General features: G+C 48.6%; 1 protein-coding gene across 9 annotated transcripts in view; it reads left to right on the plus strand.

The window, feature by feature from the left end:
* Positions 1-21,379, plus strand: part of TNS3 (tensin 3) — a 260,333-nt gene that overhangs the window by 121,081 nt on the left and 117,873 nt on the right. For all 9 annotated transcript variants that reach the window (XM_044778177.2, XM_070501724.1, XM_070501703.1 and 6 more), the window contains 6 exons: positions 1,035-1,157; positions 5,049-5,113; positions 8,298-8,381; positions 17,724-17,836; positions 18,220-18,280; positions 19,071-19,146. In XM_044778177.2, coding sequence (XP_044634112.2) covers positions 1,035-1,157; positions 5,049-5,113; positions 8,298-8,381; positions 17,724-17,836; positions 18,220-18,280; positions 19,071-19,146 — 522 coding nt within the window. The remainder of the gene's footprint in view (positions 1-1,034; positions 1,158-5,048; positions 5,114-8,297; positions 8,382-17,723; positions 17,837-18,219; positions 18,281-19,070; positions 19,147-21,379) is intronic.

Here is a 21,379-nt window from a genome sequence, read left to right on the forward strand (position 1 = left end):
TCCATCCATTATTCTTTTCACTAGTAAAGATTTAGCGGGAAATTTTTAAGATTGCGTAAATGTAAGTTATGGCATATGTGCTATATATATTCCATATGTTGGAATATTTTGCAGCCATTAGAGTAAAAAAAATAGTAACTTGATGAATTGCCTGTTTTAACAAAAGCAGAGTATAGAATTTATGTATACTAGCGTCTCAACTCTGCTAAATGTACATAGAGAGTCTAAAGGATTCGTCAGAATGTTATTGCCTCATCTCTCAGAGGTGAGAGGGTGTGACCTTTTCTGCTTCCTGGCAGTTTTCTGAGTTTTTCCATCCTTTTACACTATTTGCATTGCTTTTCTATTAATCTCTGCCTCCTCTCCCCACTTAAAACGTCTGCCACTGTAGGTGTTAGACTGGGGGTGTGCGTCAAGTTGCTTAGAGTTGCTGATTTTTGTACACAGACCCACTGTGCTTCTTCTCATGTGATCAAGACTTTCTTTGTTCCTGTTCCCAGTTGTGAGCAAGGTTTGAAGGCGCTTCCTCCCTGGGGGGCAGGTCCCTGTCCTTTGAGGAGTGTGTTTCTCCCAAGCTTGCACAATCGGCCTCTCTCTGAGACTTTGTCTGCACCATGCGTGGGGGAACAGCTCGCTGCATTTTCCCAAACTGCGATTTTAGTCTGAATGGAGGAATTTTGGCAGGAGCTTGGGCCAAGAACTCCTATTTCAGATCTTGCCAGGCCTTGGCCCCTCCCTGGGAGCCTTGCACCATTAGCGGCTCCTGAAAGCCCTTCTGGAATTGTCATTCCAGCTGCAGAAGAGCAGATAAGACCCAGGGACAGAAGTCTCAAGGGGGCAACATAATCCTTCATAGTTTTCTTTCCAGTGAAGGAGCCTGGCCGCAGTTCCCATGAAGTTTTGGAAAAGGAACACGCAGCGTCTTTCTTTACTCTCGAATGAAATATTTTGGTAAATGAGAAGAGCCATCGTGAGAAGGCCTCAGAGGCCCTCCAGAGATGATACCAGGAAGCCCCTTCTCTCTCTCGTTGCAGATTCTGGACGTGGGTTGGCCAGAGCTGCATGCGCCACCCCTGGATAAGGTGTGCACCATCTGCAAGGCCCAGGAGTCCTGGCTGAACAGCGACCCCCAGCACGTGGTCGTCATCCACTGCAGGGTGAGCCCCGCCTCCACGCTCAGGGGTCCAGTGGGACCACCTTTTCACTCCAACTTCCAGCTCTGTAGGCATTTGTGGTTAGGTTTTCATACTTGACCTTAAAAACAAGAGTCATCCCACCTCCCAGAGTTTGGCTTCAGAGTTTATAGGATTGAAGTCCCTGAATGCGTAGCTGGACATTTTGAAATGAATGAAGGATACCAATAAGAGTGAATTCTTTCATTTTCATGCATTTTGATTTTTCAGGGAAAGTCCTCTTTTAAAAAGAGAAGAGCATGGTTACAATACACGGCCTTGGACTTCCGGTGCTGCTGAGTCATGGTTATTGATTGACTTGAGATTGGGGGCAGGATGCTGAGGCAGCAGGCAGATGGTCCTTTCCATGCCCACCGCCCAATGGGGACGTGACATGTCCACCCTCCCGGGGTGGCTGGGGGCTAGCTTTGGAAACGGTGGCGCATCGTCCTGGCTGCCCAGGCACACTTGTCGGCTGGGCATTGTCCTGGCTGCCCTTAACCTGCTTTGTATCCTCCTCCAACCCCCTGGGACACTTCCTCTGACATCTCCTGTTTCTCAACGTCTCTGGATTGTTCATAGGCTCTTCCTGTACTATCTCTGATTCCTCAAACCTGATTGGTGCTGAAGGGGAGTGAACAGGAGGCAAACTGACTGAGGGGGAAAGCATGTGGGCTTACCCCTCGGTAAGACACTTGTAGTACCCGAGGACAGGGATTTCCCCAGACACGCCTTGAGCAGGTGCAGCATGTGGGAGGAACACTGTGGGAAGGGAAGGTGCTGTGGGCGGGTCTTGGTCCCAGAAGGAAGGGGCTGCGCCCTACTTTGTGCATTGTACACTCCGTTCTTATGACCATCAAAGCATCTCAAAAATATTGACACTTCCTCCTTGAAGTGTTTCTTCTTTCACACGCAGAAGCCACACAAAAATCCTTTGTATTATGGCACTTAGTTTAAAAGAACCTTCCTTTGGTTTATATCAGACTTTCTATATTACTTTCCTATAAGAGCACCAAGAGCTGCTTGTATAATGATGGATGTAAGCCAGCTCCTGACGCTGACTAAAGCTTCTGCACTCATGCATTTGATGGGCGCTCGGTGTGGAGGAACACGCCTCCGGTGCACGAATGCCATTCGCTTCTCTCTGTTTCTCTTTTCTCACATCTGACTTGATTACATTCTCCCACAAACAGCAGGTACTCCCATCAATTTTCTTATCAAATTTTTTAAGTTAACCTGGGCTTTTTCAAAGATTGAGTTATGTTAAGGAGCTTCTTCTTAAATTTGTGCTTTGGTGCAAACTTAAAAAAATAAGAAGAGAAGGTTTTGTTTTTTTTTCCCAATTATTGTGTTTTCCATCAGGCGCGGCCTGATGATTTAGATGCAGTGAAGATGATCCTGATGGGTCATTGCTGCCTAGCATCACTTCCCAAGCCTTTCCGAGCCACATTCTGTAGCCCAGGGGTCCCAGAGCAGCAGCAGAGCCCGACCCTATGAGAAACGCAGGCCTGGCCCACCCAGCCCTGCTGCCAGCAGTGTCTCCAGAGGATTCTGGCACACTCTGGACCTTGAGAAGCACCCCGTCACCATTTATTCCATTTGGGTTGTTCACTTCAATTTTGTAATGAACTGAATTATAATATTATTTACAACATCTGGGTCACAAGTGACAAACTTCCTGTGTAGAGATCTCCAGAACGCGTGCTATTCCTGAGCCACACCTGGCTCTCAGGATGAGTCTTGTTGGTGGGATTAACTAGGAACATGTTGAAACTTCTCAAAAAAGGATTTGCTCATCTCCTGCACTATTCTAGTGACACGTGAACCATTTCCAAGACGTTCTAGAAAACATGCCCTAAGAGAAAAGCACTCTTTTAATTTGAACTTGATGTCGACATTAAGAGAAGGTCATTCAGGGGCTGGCCCCGTGGCCGAGTGGTTAAGTTCCCGCGCTCTGTTGCAGGCGGCCCAGTGTTTCGTTGGTTCGAATCCTGGGTGCGGACACGGCACTGCTCATCAAACCACGCTGAGGCAGTGTCCCACATGCCACAACTAGAAGGACCCTCAACGAAGAATATACAACTATGTACCGGGGGGTTTTGGTGAGAAAAAGGAAAAAAATAAAATCTAAAAAAAAGAAGAGAAGGTCACTGAAAATGCTGCAGGGGCGAGATTGCTGACAGTTGCCAGAACCTGCGAGCTCTGCAGAATGTGCACTTCCTTCCTGACATGCCAGAAATGACTGACATTGCTGGCCTGTCTTGGCCTGGAGGGCAGACCCAGTGCCAGACTGCGATGTCCCTGCTCTCCTGTTTGATGCAAAGGGTGGTATTTGTGTGGGTTTGCCTCAATCTCCCCTCTTAACCATCCACCCACTGGTTACTGATTGAGCAGAAATAGCCTACAGTCCTCCTGGAAGGTTTCATCCTCCACACCGTTTGTTTTTGAGTGGGTGGTGAAAGACGCCCACAGCAAATTGTGCAGTCAGCGATTCTGAGTTATTTAAGATCAGATGAAAACTTCAAGTCCTAAAAAATGTGGCTTACACTGTAAGACTTCATAGCCATAAATGAGCAACTGCTGGGAGACGGCAGTGGTGAGCACCACCATGTGTGCCCGATTTGGCAGCGGTGTTCACTTAGGTGGATTTATGCAAGAAACGTACCAGTAGCTGCCTGCACTGAGTATCTGCAAGCACACATAGGACCTCACAGGACGGAGAGAAGGGTGCCTCTAGGTGACATTTATACGTGATTGTGGGTCTTTCAGAACTTTGACTTGAATTTCCTCAGTCGTCCCTTTTTGAGAATAGACTTAGGGGTCTTTATGTTGCTGGCCTTTTGTAATTTTATAACAAGGTTGCTAAGTTTTCTTGAAAGACCTGGGCAGTAAGCACTCTAGGCTTTGAGGGCCCTACCATCTTGCCGTAACTTGCCGTTGCCAAGTGGAAATAGCCCCTGACGTACCTAAACAGGTGGGTGTGGCCCTGGTCCAGTTTAACTTTATGTAGGGACACTGAAATTTGAACTTCATATGATTTTCATGTGCCATGGAATATTATGCTTTTAATTTTTCTTCAACTGTTTAAAAACATCATAGTAACTCTAACTTACAGGTTGTAGGGATGCAGGCAGAATGCAGAAGTGGCTCATCGACTGTGGTTTGCTGACCACTGTTCTAGGTCATGGCAGTATGTTCTAGAAGGTTTGCTGACTGCTGTTCTGGGTGAGGGCAGCCTGTCATGTAGCTGTGGTGCTTCAGGCTCCTTCTCTTGTTGGTACTGTTGGCTCGTGGTTCCGGCTGGGTGGCCCGGTCTGGGCTGTGTGTGTCTATGATTACAGATTGAGCACCACATTTTCCATAATGCTGCTGGACAGTGGTCCCTTGGGTGTGACCAGGCAGGGCTGGTTGGGGGTGCCAGCAACATTGCAATGCTGCCAGCACGCTGGAATCTGCTGTCCTGCAGCTCTGGACTTCTCTGGGCTGTGTGCAGCCCTCAGAGCCACAAGCCTGTGGAGGTGTTCAGTCTCTGTCACCTGGGTCATTAAGTCATGCTAATTGCTCCCACCCTGGCGTAGTTTCTTCCGACCTCATTGGGAAATGGTGAATTGACTGGCTGCCTCTGTGCAGAGCTGCCCTCAGGGGAGTCCACGGATGCCCCAGGCAGCACTGCTCCCGCCGTGGGCACCCGGTGTGTGCAGTCCCTGCGACAGGGTGCTGCCGTCCCCCGGAACAGGGACAGGACGCGGGGACGCTGGCTTCCCCTCCAACACAGGCTCCTTGGCATCCTCTGAATGAATGAATGTTTTCCTGTTCTAATTACATCTCTGCCATGGGATTCGAGAGAAAATCAGTTCCTCTTTTTGTCTCCTGCAGGGTGGAAAGGGACGCATCGGAGTGGTCATTTCATCCTACATGCATTTCACCAACGTCTCGGCCAGGTAGGAGGGAAGCATCCGTGCTGCCGTGGCATTGGGAAGCTCCGAGACTGGGCGAGGGGGACGCTGGAGCCTGGGGGCTGGCGTGGAGGCCGCGGCTTGGCTGACCCGTGCCCTCGTGCCCCTGGTGCCTAGAAACCTAGCTCCAGCTAAGGGTTTACCCTCATGAGAAGGACATCTTCCTAGGTGTGCGGCTATGTATGATTCATGCTGAAGACTTCCATGCACACATCGAAAATAAAGTGAGCACACTGCCGTTCTCCAAGAAAAACAATAGGGATAAACGTTACTGTTGTTAAAATCATGAGCAGGGCTGTCTCGTTGAATACCTCACACCCTGTAAATAGTAATGGCCACGGCTGCTGCGTTCTGCATTCACTGGGCCTCTGGGAAGCACTTTGCATATTTCCGTTTTCTCCCTCCATCCTCCTAAGTAACCCAGGAGGAAGCTATCATCACTCCCACTTTACAGATGAGGAAACTGAGGCTCGGCAGAGTTAGGCAGCTTGCTCATGGTCTCACAGCAGGCGAGCCCCGTGGGGAGCCAGGTCTGGTCCAGTTCTCAGGAGGTGGAAGAGTAATTGGGGGACTTGGGAGCTGCCACAGTGGGGGTGTGGGTGCTGCTAGCAGGAGGCCAGTCCTATCAGCCAGGCGCGACGGGCACAGCGAGGCCAGTGAGGCACTGGGCGTGAGCCAGCCCTCCTGGCTCTGGGGCAGCGCGAAGTGTGCCCAGATATACTTCCCAGAGCACACATCTCCGCTCACACTGAAATCCAGTTCAAAAATATCACTCTTTATGGGTTTTGCATCTGCATTGCCCTCTCTTTTCAATGGCCACTTTGTGAAGAATGAACTACTCCATTCTGGGGAAATATAAGCCTATTCATATTAGCCAATAAACCCTTTCCTTTCTAGCAGTAAGGGATGAAATTTGACTTTCCGAATGTTTTCTCTGGAAACAAATTGGGGAGCTCGTGCCTGCCAGGGAGGAAACCCAACCCCCCAGTGAAAAATCATATACCTTCTTGGTGATAATGAGCGTTTGTGTATGTGCCAGACGAGTTGAGATTCCTGGTCACATTGAATCCCTCAACGGAGCCAAAGGCATTGGTGAGAGACCAGACTTTGCCTGGCAGATTCTGGACAGAGCCCGCCCTCACGTGTCTGCCCGCAGCAGCGCAGCTCTGTCTGGGTCCCAAGTTCCATGTGCTGTGCGCAGTCCTGGCACTTGTAGAAAGTGCAGAGACTAAGAGGTTCATTCACTTAAAGCGCATCACTGACACTGTTTCTAAAAGCCCTCCTTTTTCCGAATAGTCAACGCATATCTCAGCTGCACGCGTCGGGTGATTTACACGAATCTCTCTAGGCCTCGGGGTCCTCACCTGGGACATGGGAGTGATGGTTGTGCCTCGTGGGGTTTTATGACAATTCAGTGTGTTATTGTACATAAGGCACTTGGAACAGCACCAGTACTCAGGTATCAGCTGCCACACTCACAGGAGTAACAGTATTAAGTACTTTTCAATAAAATGGAGTGACACCACGACACTTTTGTAACCTGCTTTTCTAAATTAGCACCCTTTCCTAAATGTCTTCCCTGACATCATGTAAGTGACTGCATGGTTCTTCATTTGACAAATAGAATATTACATAATTGAGCATTTGCTGATTTTGCCTAGCTAAAATCAGCTTCAAATGATTCTCCACTTGAAAGCATGCCATGATAACAGATTCTCACATATGCGTTTTTGATCATTTCTGCTATCTGCCCCTTAGATGTTGTTCTCAGAAGTAGACTAATCACAGGGAGCACACATTTTTAAGGCCTTCGTCACAAACTGTGCTCCAAATCAAAACGCAAACTTCAAGTTGCAAAGTAGGAAGAAAATTCTTGTACCAGCCATAAAAGTAAGAGTTCAAGAAGGCAGAATCAGTGCTAATGTTATTATTACTAATAACAAGATTAACACTGCACATCAACATCGGCCAAAATGCATTATCAGCGTTTAATGACACAAGTGAATTCCAGAAAGAGGAATGCTTAACAGTGAATGGTGGATATGTAACTATACTTTTCTAGTTAAAAAACAAATGCATTCAATGTGTGAAATACTCCGTGTTTAAGTGGACCCTTCTGTTGTGACAGCCCCACCAGCCCAGCCCCTTATTCAGACAAGTGCAAGCTGTGATTTATCCATCTTATAGCGTGTGGTGAAGGTCAGGTCACGCTAAATTTCATGTTGAGTGCTTGCCTTTGTCCTTCTGCCTCTCTCTGCATGTTCTCTTCTAGGTCCTGTGTCTGTCCTTTTTCTGCAGGGACACATACACATTCTAAGGAGAGGGCCCACACTTAGATCAGATTTTTCAAGGAAGCTTTTGGCTCAGACAAGTCTTAGTGTGGACTTACTAGTGTCAAGTTCCACGATTTATGTGGAGTCAGATCAGGAAAGCCCATGGATGCCCCATTGTGGGGTTTCCTGAAGATGCTGCTGGGTGCACTTGGGGGCATTGTGGAGCTGGGGTTTAGAGGCCTACAGGTTGTTGGAGAGTCACTTCACACACGTGACTCTGCAGCCCTGAGGCCTCGGATAGCTGTGCACTTCCTCCGGGCCACAGTGTTCTGACCCCTCTGAAGCCTGTGGATAGACAGGACTCCCTGATGTGGCCCTCAGGCCATCCCCTGTGGGTCCCAGACTCACTTCTTGGGCTTGATGAGATGTCCAGGAACTGCAGTGCTCCAGGCATGGCCCAGGACCCTCCTGACCTGACACTAGGGTCTGCCGGCTGCCCTCGGCACAGCCCACTGAAACCTGCCTCCTTTGTTTGGAGCCAGTATGGTAATGGGACAGTTAGGATGCCAGGCCTGTGCCACCGGTGAGAAATGGCTGCTGGGCGACTCTCCTGAGAGTGGTGGGTGGGGCGCAGCCAAGTGCCACACCCTGGGGCAGGGGTTTCCCATGAGATTTCAGACCCTGAAGCCCTGGCTTCCACTCTGGCCTGAGCATATTCCTGTGGGGGGTTTGGGGTCCAAGGAGAGAGGCTAAAGTGGATGTACGTGGCAGTAGCAAACAGTAACGCTCTTCTGGTTGCCATGGCTCAGCACAGCCACAGGACCTGTCCCCTGTCCCCCAGCTTGCCATGGCAGCCACAGAGTTAATGCTCTCTCTCTCTTTTTCTGCTTCCCCAGCGCTGACCAGGCTCTCGACAGATTTGCAATGAAGAAGTTTTATGACGATAAAGTTTCAACTTTGATGCAGCCTTCCCAGAAGCGGTATGTATCTGTCCCGGAGCAGAGTGAAAAGGCAAATGAGGTTTTACATTTAAAAATGTAAGGACAGAAGAGGCACCTCCCCTGACCAGCTGGGAAGAGGAGGGGAGGGCTTGTTGTCCGGAGCGTGTGGGTGGTAGGGACCCCTGCCTGGCTCCATGTGGACCCCGACTCCCTTCCCACATGCTCAGCAATCGCATCCTCCGTGCTCGCGGCGAGTTCCTTCCCTTTGCTCTGCTGGAACTGGGTTCTGTCTCCTGGACCAGAGGTCTGTAACAGGCTGGATCGTGAATGTTCTGGGCTTTGCAGGCCACTTGGTCTCTGTCACCACTAGTCTAACACAAGAGTGGCCCTCAGAGGTAGGAAACGAGTGAACTGGCTGTGTTCCAATAAAACTTTATCAATGCACAGGTTCCTGGTGGTAGTTGGCTGACTCCTGCAGTAGATGGTCAGCACCCGAGGCCAGGGGGTCTTTCTCTTACCTTGGCCTCCCCGGCCCACCTCCCCTTCTCTCCTGCCCTGAGTGTTCCTGGCAGATGCTGTGGAAGGGCCCTGAGGGAGCAGACTTCCTTTTGCTGCCCACCTCCAGGTGAATCCACGCTGTCACCCTGGCCCAGGTTGGGGAGGGTCAGGGTGTGTGGCAGTGAGAAGGGCCCTAGCCGCCCTCCTTCCAGACCCACTTCCTCTGCGGGTGGTGATGGAAGCTAAGCAAGTAGTCACTGCATTTTCATTTTAAAGCAAACAGCAGGGAATTTGCACAAGAATTGCCAAGGCAATTGCCAAGATGGCTTTCCTGCCCCTCACATCTGTTTCTTCAGTGCCAGAGGGCTTGGCCAGCAGACGTGGGTGGACGGAAGATTCCACATCTAGGAGGCAGGGTCAGAGGTATGTTTGTTCAGGAGCTGGGTCTTGATATTTTGACCTGGGAAAGTGATTTCAAAGATTGCCAAAGGCACTTTTTCTTTTTGTCCACGATGTTTCCAGTGGCCAGGTCTGTTTGCGTTCAGACCCGGGTGCATTGACCGTGTGGGACCGTGGGTCTGAGCCTGACCGTGCCCTGCTCTGAGCAGTGGGCCCCGCAGGGAATGTGAATTGCATAAAAACAGTGTTTTATTAGTATTACAGAAACCCCCCTTATCTGAGGTTTCAGAGGTCCACTGGAGGTCTTGGAATGTATGCCTCGTGAATAAGTGGGGGGACTCTACACTTAAACAGCCCCTTGGTTCTATTTTGAACCATTAAGTGTCATTTCTCTTTTGAGCAGTTTGCAAAATGGTGGCTTTCCTAAGTGCTCCCGTGTGGGACGTGAGGGTAAACTGGGAGTAACCCACCCAAGGTGCTCAGCACACACCAGGGGACAATGTTTGCCTTGTTTCCTTCCTTTTTGTTTTTACCTTTTGACCCCCTTCACCCATCTCTTCCACCCTCCCACCTCTTGCAACCACCAATCTGTTCTCCATATCTTTGAGTTTGTTTTGTTTTGCTGTTTTTTTTTTTTTGAATTCCACATATAAGTGATATCATACAGTATTTGTCTTTCTCTGTGTGACTTATTTCACTTAGCATAATGCCCTCAAGGTCCATCCATGTTGTCTCAAATGGCAAGATTTCATTCATTTTTATGGTATTTTCCGTTGTATATATAGACCACGTTTTCTTTATCTGTTCATCCATTGATGGACACTTAGGTTGTTTCCATATCTTGGCGATTATAAATAATACTGCAGTGAACATGAGGGTGCAGATATTTTTTCGAATTAGTGTTTTCATTTTCTTCTAATAAATACCCAGAAGTGGAATTGCTGAATCATATGGCAGTTCTGTTTTTAATTTTTTGAGGAAACTCCGTACTGTTTCCCATAGTGGCTGCACCAATTTACATTCCCACCAACAAGGTTCCCTTTTCTCCACATCCTCACCAACACTTGTTATTTCTTGTCTTTTTGATAATAGCCATTCTAACAGGTGTGAGGTCATATCTCATTGTGGATTTGATTTGCGTTTCCCTGATGGTTAGTGACATTGGGCGTTTTTCAGGTCTTTTTTGGCCATCTGTTTGTCTTCTTTAGAGAAATGTCTGTTCAAGTCATCTGCCCATTTTTTTAGTTGGATTGTTTGGGGTTTTTTTTGCTATTGAGTTGTGTGAGTTCTTTATAGACGTATATATATCTTATTGGATGTATGATTTGCAAATATTTTCTCCCACTCCATAGATTGCCCTTTTACTTTGTTGATAGTTTCCTTTCCTGTGCAGAAGCTTTTTAGTTTGATGTGGTCTCATTTGTTTATTTTAGCTTTTGTTGCCTTTGCTTTTTGTTGCCTTTTTTTGTTGCCTTTGTCAGATCCAAAAAATCATCACCAAGACCAATGTCAAGGAGCTTTTCCCTGTGTTTTCTTCTGGGAGTTTTATGGTTGCAAGTATTACAATTAAGTCTTTAATTCATTTTGAGTTGATTTTTGTGTGTGGTGTAAGATAGTGGTCCAGTTTCATTCTTTTACATGTAACTGTCCAATTTTCCCAACACTACTTATTGAAGAGATTACCTTTCCCCATTGCATATTCTTTGTGCTTGTGTTGAAAATTAATTGACCATATATGTATGGGTTTATTTCTAGGTTCCCTATTCTGTTCCATTGATCTCTGTGTCTGTTTATATGCCAATACCTTACAATTTTTATTACTATAGCTTTGTAGTATAGTTTGAAATCACAACGTGTGATGTCTCCAGCTTTATTGCTCTTTCTCAAGATTGTTTGGCTATTAGGGGTCTTTTGTGATTCCATACAAATTTTAGGATTGTTTGTTCTATTTCTGTGAAAAATGCCGTTGGAATTTTGATAGGGATTGCATTGAATCTGTAGATTGCTTTGGATAATATCGACATTTTAACAATATTAATTTTTCCAGTCCTTAAGCATGGAAAATCTTTCCATTTATTTTTATCCTCTTCACTTTCTTTCATCAATGTCTTATAGTTGTCACTGTTCAGGTCTTTCAGCTCCTTGGTTACATTTATTCCTAGATATTTTGTTTTATTTTTTTGCAGTTGTAGATGGGATCATTTTCCTGATTTCTCTTTCTGATAGTTTGTTATTAATATATAGAAATGCAACAGATTTCTGTATGTTAATTTTGTATCCTGCAACTTTACTGAATTCATTTATTAGTTCTAACAGATTTTTGGTGGCATCTTTTGGTTTTCTATATATAATATCATATCATCTACAAATAGAGACAGGTTTACCTCTTTTGTTCTGATTTGGATGCCTTTATTTCTTTTTCTTGCCTAATTGCTGTGGCTGGGACTTCTGGTGCTATCTCAAATAAGCGTGGCAAGAGTGGGAACCCTTACCTTGTTCCTGATCTTAGAGGAAAAACTTTCCTCTTTTCACTGTTGAGTGTGAAGTTTGCTGTGGGCTTGTCATATCTGGACTTTATTATGTTGAAGTATGTTTCCTCTGTACCACTTCATTGAGAGTTTTTATCATGAATAGATATTGAATTTTATCAAATGCTTTTCCTGCATTTATTTAGATGGTCATGTGACTTTTATCCTTTCCATCCATCCAGAATGCTCAGCACATACCAGAAAAGAATGTTTGCCTTATTTTCTTCTTTTTATTCTTATTACTCATTGCATCTTTTTCATAGCATTGAAAGAGTTGGAAAAAGGGGAAAAAAGTCCCTTTAGCATGCCCATGGTTTTCATGTGTCGTTCCTGTCATCGCACACTTGAAGGTGTAGCATTCCCATATTGTGACGATGATGTGGATTCAGTTTTGCATTCCAGGGCTAATGTCCCCATGCCCTTAGATCAGGACAGTGTCATCCTTCAGAAGATGCTCACCAAATCATTACTGAGTAGGTAAACGACTGAGTGAATGCATAAGCTAAGTCTAGAGGAATATTTGAGACCAGAAGAACTTTCGGTGACCACATTTGTGGGGGCAGATGCTGTGATGGGAGTCATCACTGTGCTCCTAAACACCCCCAGGGGGAGCTCTGCTGGCTATTTCAGGACCGAACTCAAGAAATCACTTCAAAATCAGTCCCGTGGTAAGAGTGAATTAATTAGCATGGAGTTTGTGGCCAAGAAGCTTGGAGCCTCAACAATGAGCCTCCTCTGAGCCTTTGTGTAATTAATACTGGGTTTACGAGCTCGCGAGGCAGGAGGCCTGTTTGACAGGAGGTGAATTCTCTCTCACTTTGTTCCTTACTCTTAAAAGCCACAGAACAGTTGGCCTACGGCAGGCAGCCCTGCCATCAACAACCTATTTCACATTGCTTGTTCCCAGCAGCATTGCTGTGGCCAGGGGCTGTCCCCTCTTTTTGCACCTTTCACCTTGAGCAAACCCTGAGGAACAGCTTGTTGAAGCCCTGGTGTGGGCCTCTGGAGGTGCTGGTGACCACTGCTGTGCTGGAGGGTGCCATGAACTTGGAGGCCCTTTTGCTTTGATAAATAATTTAAAAAGTCCTTCTACAGTCTTAGTTGATCATCAGCATCGTGGAAATGATGAATTATATGATCAGAGTTACTGACCTCCTTTTCCTCTCCACATTTCCTTTCTTTCCAAGAAGGAATCAAGACAGCAGCACACATTTCTTGGCCCCGTTACTTTGAGTTTATTGTGGAGAATGACAGGGACAACTAACCTTTCCTGAGGGTGAGGGGCAAAGGAGACCCCTAGAAGGTCCTGGCGGGGGTCATTCCGGTGTCCTATGAGAGAAAGGGAAGAGAGGCCAAAAGTCTGGGCATGCAGAAACTAGGATGTCCTGGATATTTCTAATAGCTAAAAATTTCCTAACAGCATTATTTGGTTTTTGATAATTCTGTAATTTTTGACATGGTGCCTTGGGTTTCTGAAAGAACACTTGAACACAAGGCAAGGAAGATGGGGAGCAGGTGTCTACATCCTCTCTCAAAAGGATCCTACTTGGGGAATGTGGCCATGTGGCCAGCAGGTTTCCTGTGCTCTGTGCCATGGTGGCGCCTGCCACACTTCCTCCTGCCCCGGCTTGCAGAGTGGACATGAGGAGCAGGGTTGTTCCACAGGGAGCCTTGCAGAATTGACCGGCTTGGCCTTCCCCTCTAGTCATGATGATCAGGGTGTTGGCAGTGTCCACTTGGGTGACAAGGCCATGTCCCCACCACAAGCTTGTTATGCACTCTCTCCCTAATGTCCATCCTTGCAGCCATCCTGCAGCAGAGGCCTGTTACTCTCCTGTTACAGGCCAGGGAAGGGAGCGCTGAGGAGCATGAACAGGCAAGCTTGGGTCTCACAAACAGGGTAGGCTGATGGGGCGCAGCCCACGTCTCCCCTGCGGCTGTAGCGGCGAGGGCTGTGGAGGTGGATTTAGGAAGGCTGAGGGACAGATGTGCAGTGACAGCAGCTCCTTTTACTTACAAAAGTAGCACTTTCATCTTGGCTTTTATATAATCATGTTTTCAGGGAGATTTGAGTTTATGTCAAGTGCAATTCTCCTGTTTAGGGAGATTTAGAGAAACTCCAAATGTAAATTTCTGCTTTGGCAAGTGGTTGTAAATAATGCAGTGAACGCTGCAAATTTCAAGCTGCTTTAGAACACGAATGAAGCGCATGTGCTTATGTTAGTCCCCAGGCAGCTAAATGTTCGTTTCTAAAACTTACTCGATAGTTGAGATGAAGCATGGAAAGCATCCTCCGCAGGGAGTTATTTTCTCAAAAGAAAGAAAAGATAGTGACAGGAAAATAATGGTGCTGTTTGAAAATAGGCTTCTAATCTGTGCAGCTGTGAGAACTGTGTTGCGTGGGTAGAAACTTTCTATTTTGGATACGATTGTTGTGATGGTCTTTAAGAGGGCACCTGACACCCTGTCATTCATTCATTCATTCTTATCTACCTTCACTGCCGTAGGTAAATACCAGGTATACAGAATTGAAATTGACCCTCTCTGTAATTTGCTGATGAAGTAATCATGAAATCCTTTCATTTGCTTTTGTTCCCTCTGATTTCCACCCGTGGTCTGAATTGTCTTTTCTTTGGTGAGGATGGCGGTTTCCAGGTCCTCTTGGGCGGACTCAGTCCTGTTAAATGTGGCCTGGTGACCTGGCCTCTGACTCTCAGCTCCACACAGGTCATCTGACCGCAGCCACAAGCACAGCTTCTATCTGCGGTGGACCGGGTTGCATTTATAAGGTGTCTGCGTAGGTGCTGATTTCTTTGGCCCTTAGAACACTGTTCTGTTTTCCAGGTCATACTCAGGTGGCTTCAGGTAGTGCTTCTCAGCCTGTTCGCCTGAGGGACTGATGAGGTTGCGAACGGGCTTTTGGAACAGCAGGATGAGGCCAGGCCGATGAAAAATTCATGAAAAAATTGGCATTTGTTTTACGATACAAAGGTTTTCTTTACCCCTACCCCCCACACACTAAAGTACAATTGATGCGCAGAGAGGTGATATGCTTAATTTGTGGCGTCAAGAATTGCTAACACCTGTGACAAGCCCCCAGGGGCCAGGGGTGTGCCCTGGACCAGGAGCACACAGGCCCGTGGTAGCTGGTGGAACCGGGGCCACTGATGCTCTGCTGTAGGATCTGGAATTTGGGATTTGCCTGTAGTTAGATGCCTACAGGACCTGGTAAAAGCACCAGAGACAGTGAGGGGCAATGTGCTGCCTTTACTCGAATCCCGGCCCTGCCTGGGTTCTGGGTCGTGGGCGGGGGGGTCAGCAGACCCCTGGCTGGGCATGCAGAGCCAAAGGCCTCGAGCTGACCTCTGGCTCATCTGTGTAAACCCTCAGCCATACATTTGTGGTCATCACAGCTGGAGGGAAGGACAGGGGTGCTGTGTCAACTCTAACTACACACCTTACAAAAATCAATCTACGAATGACCTTTGTCATGTGTCCCCGTCTTGGGAGTGGGATGGTGTGGTGATGGGGTTGGGGTTAGGTTTTCTTCAATGACCGTTCTGATTGCAGTCCTGCTTATTCTAAGCCTTAGGGTAAACCTTTGCAATATCACAGAATCCGGAACTCTGACTTAGAACTTATGATTGTATTATATCCTGTGAATAAGGAACCAAAAAATGACTTTACTTCCACAAAGTTAGGCAGTAGACTTGCTGGAAAGTAGCATTTCATTAATAGAAAATACCCTGAAATATAAATAAATTTTATTTTTTCCTTATTATGAAAGCATGTGAAGGAATAAGTTGCATTTTACGTTAACATTTTTTTGACTTTGATTCACCTAAAAATATGAATCTATATAAAGCGGATTTCTAAAAAATGCAGAGGAGAATTATATACCAAGAGCTTGTAATTTTTTGTATTGGCTGAGCGGTGGATTAGTCAGCCGTTTGTGGACCGATCTGGGAAGCTGGTGACTATTTGGAGCTGTTTCAGGAGGGAGGGCTTGCTGGTCGGGGTCCTGGGTCCTGGGTCCTGGGTCCAGGGTCCAGGGTGGAGGGCTACCGGCTCCTCCCTTTGCATCTCTGGCCCCGTGTGACTGCGAGGCCCTGCTCTTTGGTGTCATTTGCTGGGAGCTCACAGGGAAACAGCGTTCTGCTGTCACGTTGACTGTCCTCACTGAAGGAAGCTACTTCTGTGCTCTCTCTGGCCACTGGGCAACAGTGCTGGCCAGGCTGTGTCAGCGGACATGGAGGCTCCATGGCCATCATGAGGAGCACAGGCTGATGACCTGGGTTGGGGGAGAGATGCCGCTCCCCCGGAGGGTGGCTGTTGGCCTCTCACAGGACTGTGGCTGTAATGAAACCCAGGTGGGCTCTGGGCTCGGCTGAAATCAGACTCCTCATGCCACCCCCAGCCAGGAGCCCCACGCGTCTCTGGGCTGCGGGATCCTCCACGTTTGCATGAAAATGCAGAACAGAAACTGACCCACCATGATGCCTGGTCGGTGTGCTCCTCGGGCCCATGGGTGTCCAGGGTGAAGGACTGTCTTGCCCGGAGTGGTCAGTGCAGACTGCCTAAGCAAATGGCCAGGCATCCGCAGGGTAGACATGCCAGGCTGGGCCACCAGCAAGCCTGACAGGCTGAGGAAGTGGATTGTCTGGTGACCAGGGTGCCCAGCTCTGGAGGAGGGAAGAGCTGCTGTCCAGAGCAGACAGTGACTCAAGGCCCCCAACTAAATGTCGGTGATGTCTTTTCCTGTGCTCAAAACCAGGGAACTAAAGAGCCCAGGAAATCTGCCGTGTGTAACATTTGAGTGATTAAAAGTAGTTGGACAATTCACTTGAATATTCCAGTGTCTGCACACGATAGAGTTAAGGAGTCTTTTTATCAAGATGGAAGCTACCACCGGGAAGGCGTGTGGAGCCATCTGGTGGCCAGGCCCTGGTAACCGTGGCTCAGCCATCTGGCCTCCTGTGGCCGCCAGGGTTTCCATCAGGCCTCATGGCTTTGGGGAGGTTTCCTCCTATTCTGAAAGAGAAGAGATGCTATTTGCCACCAAGAAAATGGAAACACTGTGAAAGGTACCTAAGCCAAAGCATATGTTCCTTTCTGACATTTTCCTAAAAGGATGAACTATAAGTAAGGTTTTTAAACTTTGGTTTTAACATTTACCAGAAATTTCCTACTATTCAGTTTACTTTGTAGGCAAATTCAGCTGCTTGAAATAATGGACCACGTGTGAATTGCAGGCATAAATTAGAGCTTATGTAACGTAAGTGGGGCTGAGCCTGATGAGGGTCTCGGTCCAGGGCAGGGTGGGCCTTGGCCCGTGGGGCGTGGATGAGGCCGAGTGGCTGCAGTGTGGAGGAGCCTGTGCTGCACAGCCCTGTGATTCAGTCAGTGCTCCCTCCCTCTCCTGTGTGGCTCTGTGTAGGCATGAGAGATGCCTGTAGATGGTGGGGTCCTGCGGGGTTTTGTTTTGTTTTGGAGTCAGACCCTCCAGGAGGAGGGCGGGCCCGCGGCCAGGCGGTGTCAAGGAGCATGGCAGGTCTACACCTACTTTCCAGGCACCGCCACCACATCTTGCCTCAGGACGACCCAACAAGGAAATGCTTCTAGTGTCGTAGAAGCTCCCCTCTAGCCGGCAAGTGCACACGCAGGGCGCATGCAGTCAGCGCGGGCGCCCAAGGCTGCGCGTGTTGTTCCGAGAGGGCAGGTCTTCCTCGCGCACGAGCGTGGATGGTATGTCCCTGTTGCCGGCCCATGTTCAGCCTGGGGAGTCCAGAGGTTCTTGATGGGGTCACATGCCCGGGGCTGTGGCTCTCCAGGGTGTGGGCCAAAGACTTGGGTGCCGAGACCTGGGAAGAGCAGGCTGTTTCCTCGTTTCCCACCAGCCCCACCCGGGCTCATGGAGGGCACTTTGTGGAAGCTCTAAGCTGGCTGTCCTTGGCAGGTACGTGCAGTTTCTCAGCGGGCTCCTGTCGGGGACGGTGAAAATGAACGCCTCTCCCCTTTTCCTGCACTTCGTCATCCTCCATGGCATCCCCAACTTTGACACGGGTGGAGGTGAGTATCTTCCACGGAGCTCGTCTCCAGATTTGCGCCCTGTCCTGTGGCTGCAGCAAAGGAGCCTTCCCTTCCCTCCTGAGTGGGCCATGCCTGGGATCCGGTACTCAGCCCTCCTGGTCTCTGACTGGACGAAGCCGTCAGAGTGTGGCGAGGCCAACTTGCACATGAGGGGAAGGACAGGTGGCCGGGGAGGGAGCAGACCCCTGCCCCACGAGCCCGGTGTCCCTTGCTCTGTGGTCCCACTCCACACTCAGCTTCCACCAGCCTCGGAGGCAGCAGGCGGGCTGCTTGTCTCAGGGCACCTGCCTCTTTCTGTTTGCCACACTCTCGCTCGTCTGTACGGTTCCACATCTTTACAGATGGTTCTGCCTCTCTTTCAGTGTGTCGGCCCTTTCTGAAGCTCTACCAAGCCATGCAGCCCGTGTACACGTCAGGGATCTAGTAAGTACGGCTGCTTTCCTGGGGACTTCTGGGAGCCTGGGAGTGGGCCTAGCCCGGGAAGGGAGTGGGAGGGCTAAGGCAGGGGATGCCTGGTAGCCTGTGCCCTCTCCTCCCGCCCTGGCAGCGAGTCTTGCTGCTGTCATGCTGGTTGGCTCCATAAAGGGGCATGGGCACTGGAGCCTGGAGATAACAGAGGGCCAGGCACTGTGAGGAAGTAAACACATGGGAGGGTCCTGTGACAGGGTTCGCCTCTTTCTCCCGTTTGCATTTTAGACAAAGGGCAGACATACATCCTCAGAATTTGTACAAATTTCTAGACTTTTTTTGGTTGCCTTTTTTGTGTTTGGATAGGCATTTTATGAACATTTATAGAAAATGAATAAAGGTAAAAATGTTCTCACCACCGTGTCATCACTCAAAACGAGCTGTCGTCACATTTCTGGGCTCCTGCTCGACTCACCCATCAGTGATGGTGTGACCTTTGCACCCTCAGCTTATTACAGAAGCTGTGGCTGTCACACCCCTGGGATCCCCACTGTGTGTCCCACCAGGCATAGGCCCTGGGGTGGACCCTGATGTTGTTGTCAGGACCCTGCCTGGCCCGGTGGCCTTTTTGTACCTTTTAGACTCATTTCCATGGGAGAGAGTCTCAGGAATTGGATTCCTGGGCCAAGTGGGATATTTTGTGTAATTTCTGAGTTTTCAGTTGTAGGGTTCCTTTTATTGAAATATATTGTTTCCATGTCATCACGAAATTACACAATGATGTACCTTCTTGTTTATTCCAAAGCAACATTGGCCCAGAAAACCAAAGCAGGATCTACATTGCCATAGAGCCGGCCCAGCTCCTGAAAGGGGACATCATGGTGAGTGCCACAGCCTGTCCCTGCTCTCCTGGTAATCACAACTCAAAAAGGAAAACAATGTCATCTTCAGTAACATCAACCCGCTCACCCTCCAAAAACTTTAGGAAGAATGCAAAGTAGCCTTTACCTTAAGTCAGTTGATTAATTTTCTGAGTAAAGCTGTTTTAACGGAAGAGACAGAACAAATCGTTGGAGCCACTTGACATGTGGACTTGTGAAATTAAAGCCCTAGCTGGGCCACTGCACTTCCGAGGGCTCCCATTCCCTGACACACATGTAATGTGTGATCCTAACGTGATTGTAGGCCTGCCAGGAGTCGCTGTAGACATAAAATATTTCTTTATCGGTCGTAGCCGAAGCGTGGGACGCAACTAGTGTATTGCAGGCTGGTTAACAATCAAAACAGTGGTTTCTCTGGACAGTTTGGATTCTTGGGTGTGCTGCTTCTTGGGTGAGATTAGCTGTTCTATTTTGCTGTTTATCTATCTTGAATATAGAAAAATGCATACATCTAACATAATTTTAGAGAAATCTGTCTGAAATAAGGTAAACTTTTAAGGCACGCGTGTGGCTTCCCACATGCAGAGTAGCTTTCACGTAATCCTTCCATGGCCAAGGAGGACACACTGCCCTAGGAGAGTAAGACTGTTAAGGAGTTGGCTTTTCATTTTATTATAAATATCTCATCCAAAGTTTTTGAGGATTCTCATTAATTTCCCCTAAAATTTTAGATTTTAAATCCCTTTCTCCGTGGTTGGTGAACTCCCACCTTGCTGCATTCTGCATTCTCACAAAAATCAGGTCAGTGAGGTTCATGAAGATAAAGACCTCTGGATACTCTCACACCCACTGCATCCCTTTGCACGGTCACTGGGGGAGGGGCCTCCTGCTTCCACAGCTACAGAGGTCTGAGTCCAGCTTTGCACACCGTCGTGAGAGAGGGGTCTGCAGGTCCAGAGGTGCACAAGGGGGAATAGACAGCAATAACACCAACAGTAATTTGGTCTAGCTATTTCAAGGCGTCACGCCGAGTACTTTGCAAACGTCACGTTCTTCCATCCTCGCAACGACCTCAAGATGAAAGAGCAGGTGTTCCTGTTTCATAGGTGAGAAAGCCCAGGTGTAGGGTGGTGGTTACACTTTCATAAGCCCGTTTCCTTAGCCATGGTGCTGCACAGCCCCCAAAGAAGAATGACCCGGGCATGCGAGGTTTCTGCTGGCGTTCTGCAGAGCAGCTCACGGGCCTTATGCCTTTGATTAGGAGAGACAGGACAGGGAAGGGATGCCTCTGCTCCTGGGCATCTCCACATCTTGGCCTGGGCGTGCAGCCCTTGGCTGTGTCTCCCAGGAAACCCTAGGATTTTTGGGCAAGGGGGCTAAGCAGTATTAGGCACCTGCTGTGTGCTGGGCACTGACAGGGGCTCTCTATGGCTGTGGCTTTGGTTTGCCCACCAGCTCTGTGCACTGGGTGTAGTATTCCAGCTTTAAAAAGAGAGGCCAAGAGAGGCTGGTGGAGTTAGGTCATGCACTAATCATCTGGCTACAGGCTATTGCTTTGTCCCCATGGCATTACACTTGGCACAGGAGAGGGCTTCACAGTCAGCATCTCCAGGCTGGGTGCTCCCTCTGGTCAGTGGTGAGTAGTTATGACTGAGTCTCTTTGTGATGACCTGAGGGAGATGGCTGAAACACTGAGATGTGGAGAGTGGCTCTCATGCCAGAAAGAGCACCGGGGGTGAGGGGCTCTCACCCCACCTGACTGTGGCCGGCTGTCTGCAGGCTCTTCTTGAGGCAGCGGGGTGTGGCTGGTCCAGAGGTGGGGGGCCCTAGTCTGCCCCTCCCCCTCCTTTCTCCTCCTTCCTCCATCCTTCCTTCTTCCTTCCCTCCCACTGTCTCCTCCCTCCCTCCTTCCTTCCGTACCATTAATTTATTTATCTAATAGTCCCTTTTTGAATGTTTTGAGCCTTCTGAGTCTCTGTGTTGGGCCCTAGCACAGGAAGGAAGGGAGGGACGCAGTGACATCTTTGTCCTGGAGGAACCTGTCGGGGAAGTGGACATTTCACAGGAGGGGGATCTGCAGAGCTGCACACCCAGAATGGGCGGTGATGGACGAGGTGGGTGGGTTGCAAGGGTGCAGGTGGAAGTGCCCTCTGAGTTGGGTGGGAAGCACTGGGGCTGAGGGCGTGGCAGTACCCAGGCCGTGAGGCGCCAGAGGGTGGGCATGTGTTAGGAT

Source organism: Equus asinus, chromosome 1, assembly GCF_041296235.1.
Source record: "Equus asinus isolate D_3611 breed Donkey chromosome 1, EquAss-T2T_v2, whole genome shotgun sequence".
In the NCBI taxonomy this organism is placed as follows: domain Eukaryota; kingdom Metazoa; phylum Chordata; class Mammalia; order Perissodactyla; family Equidae; genus Equus; species Equus asinus.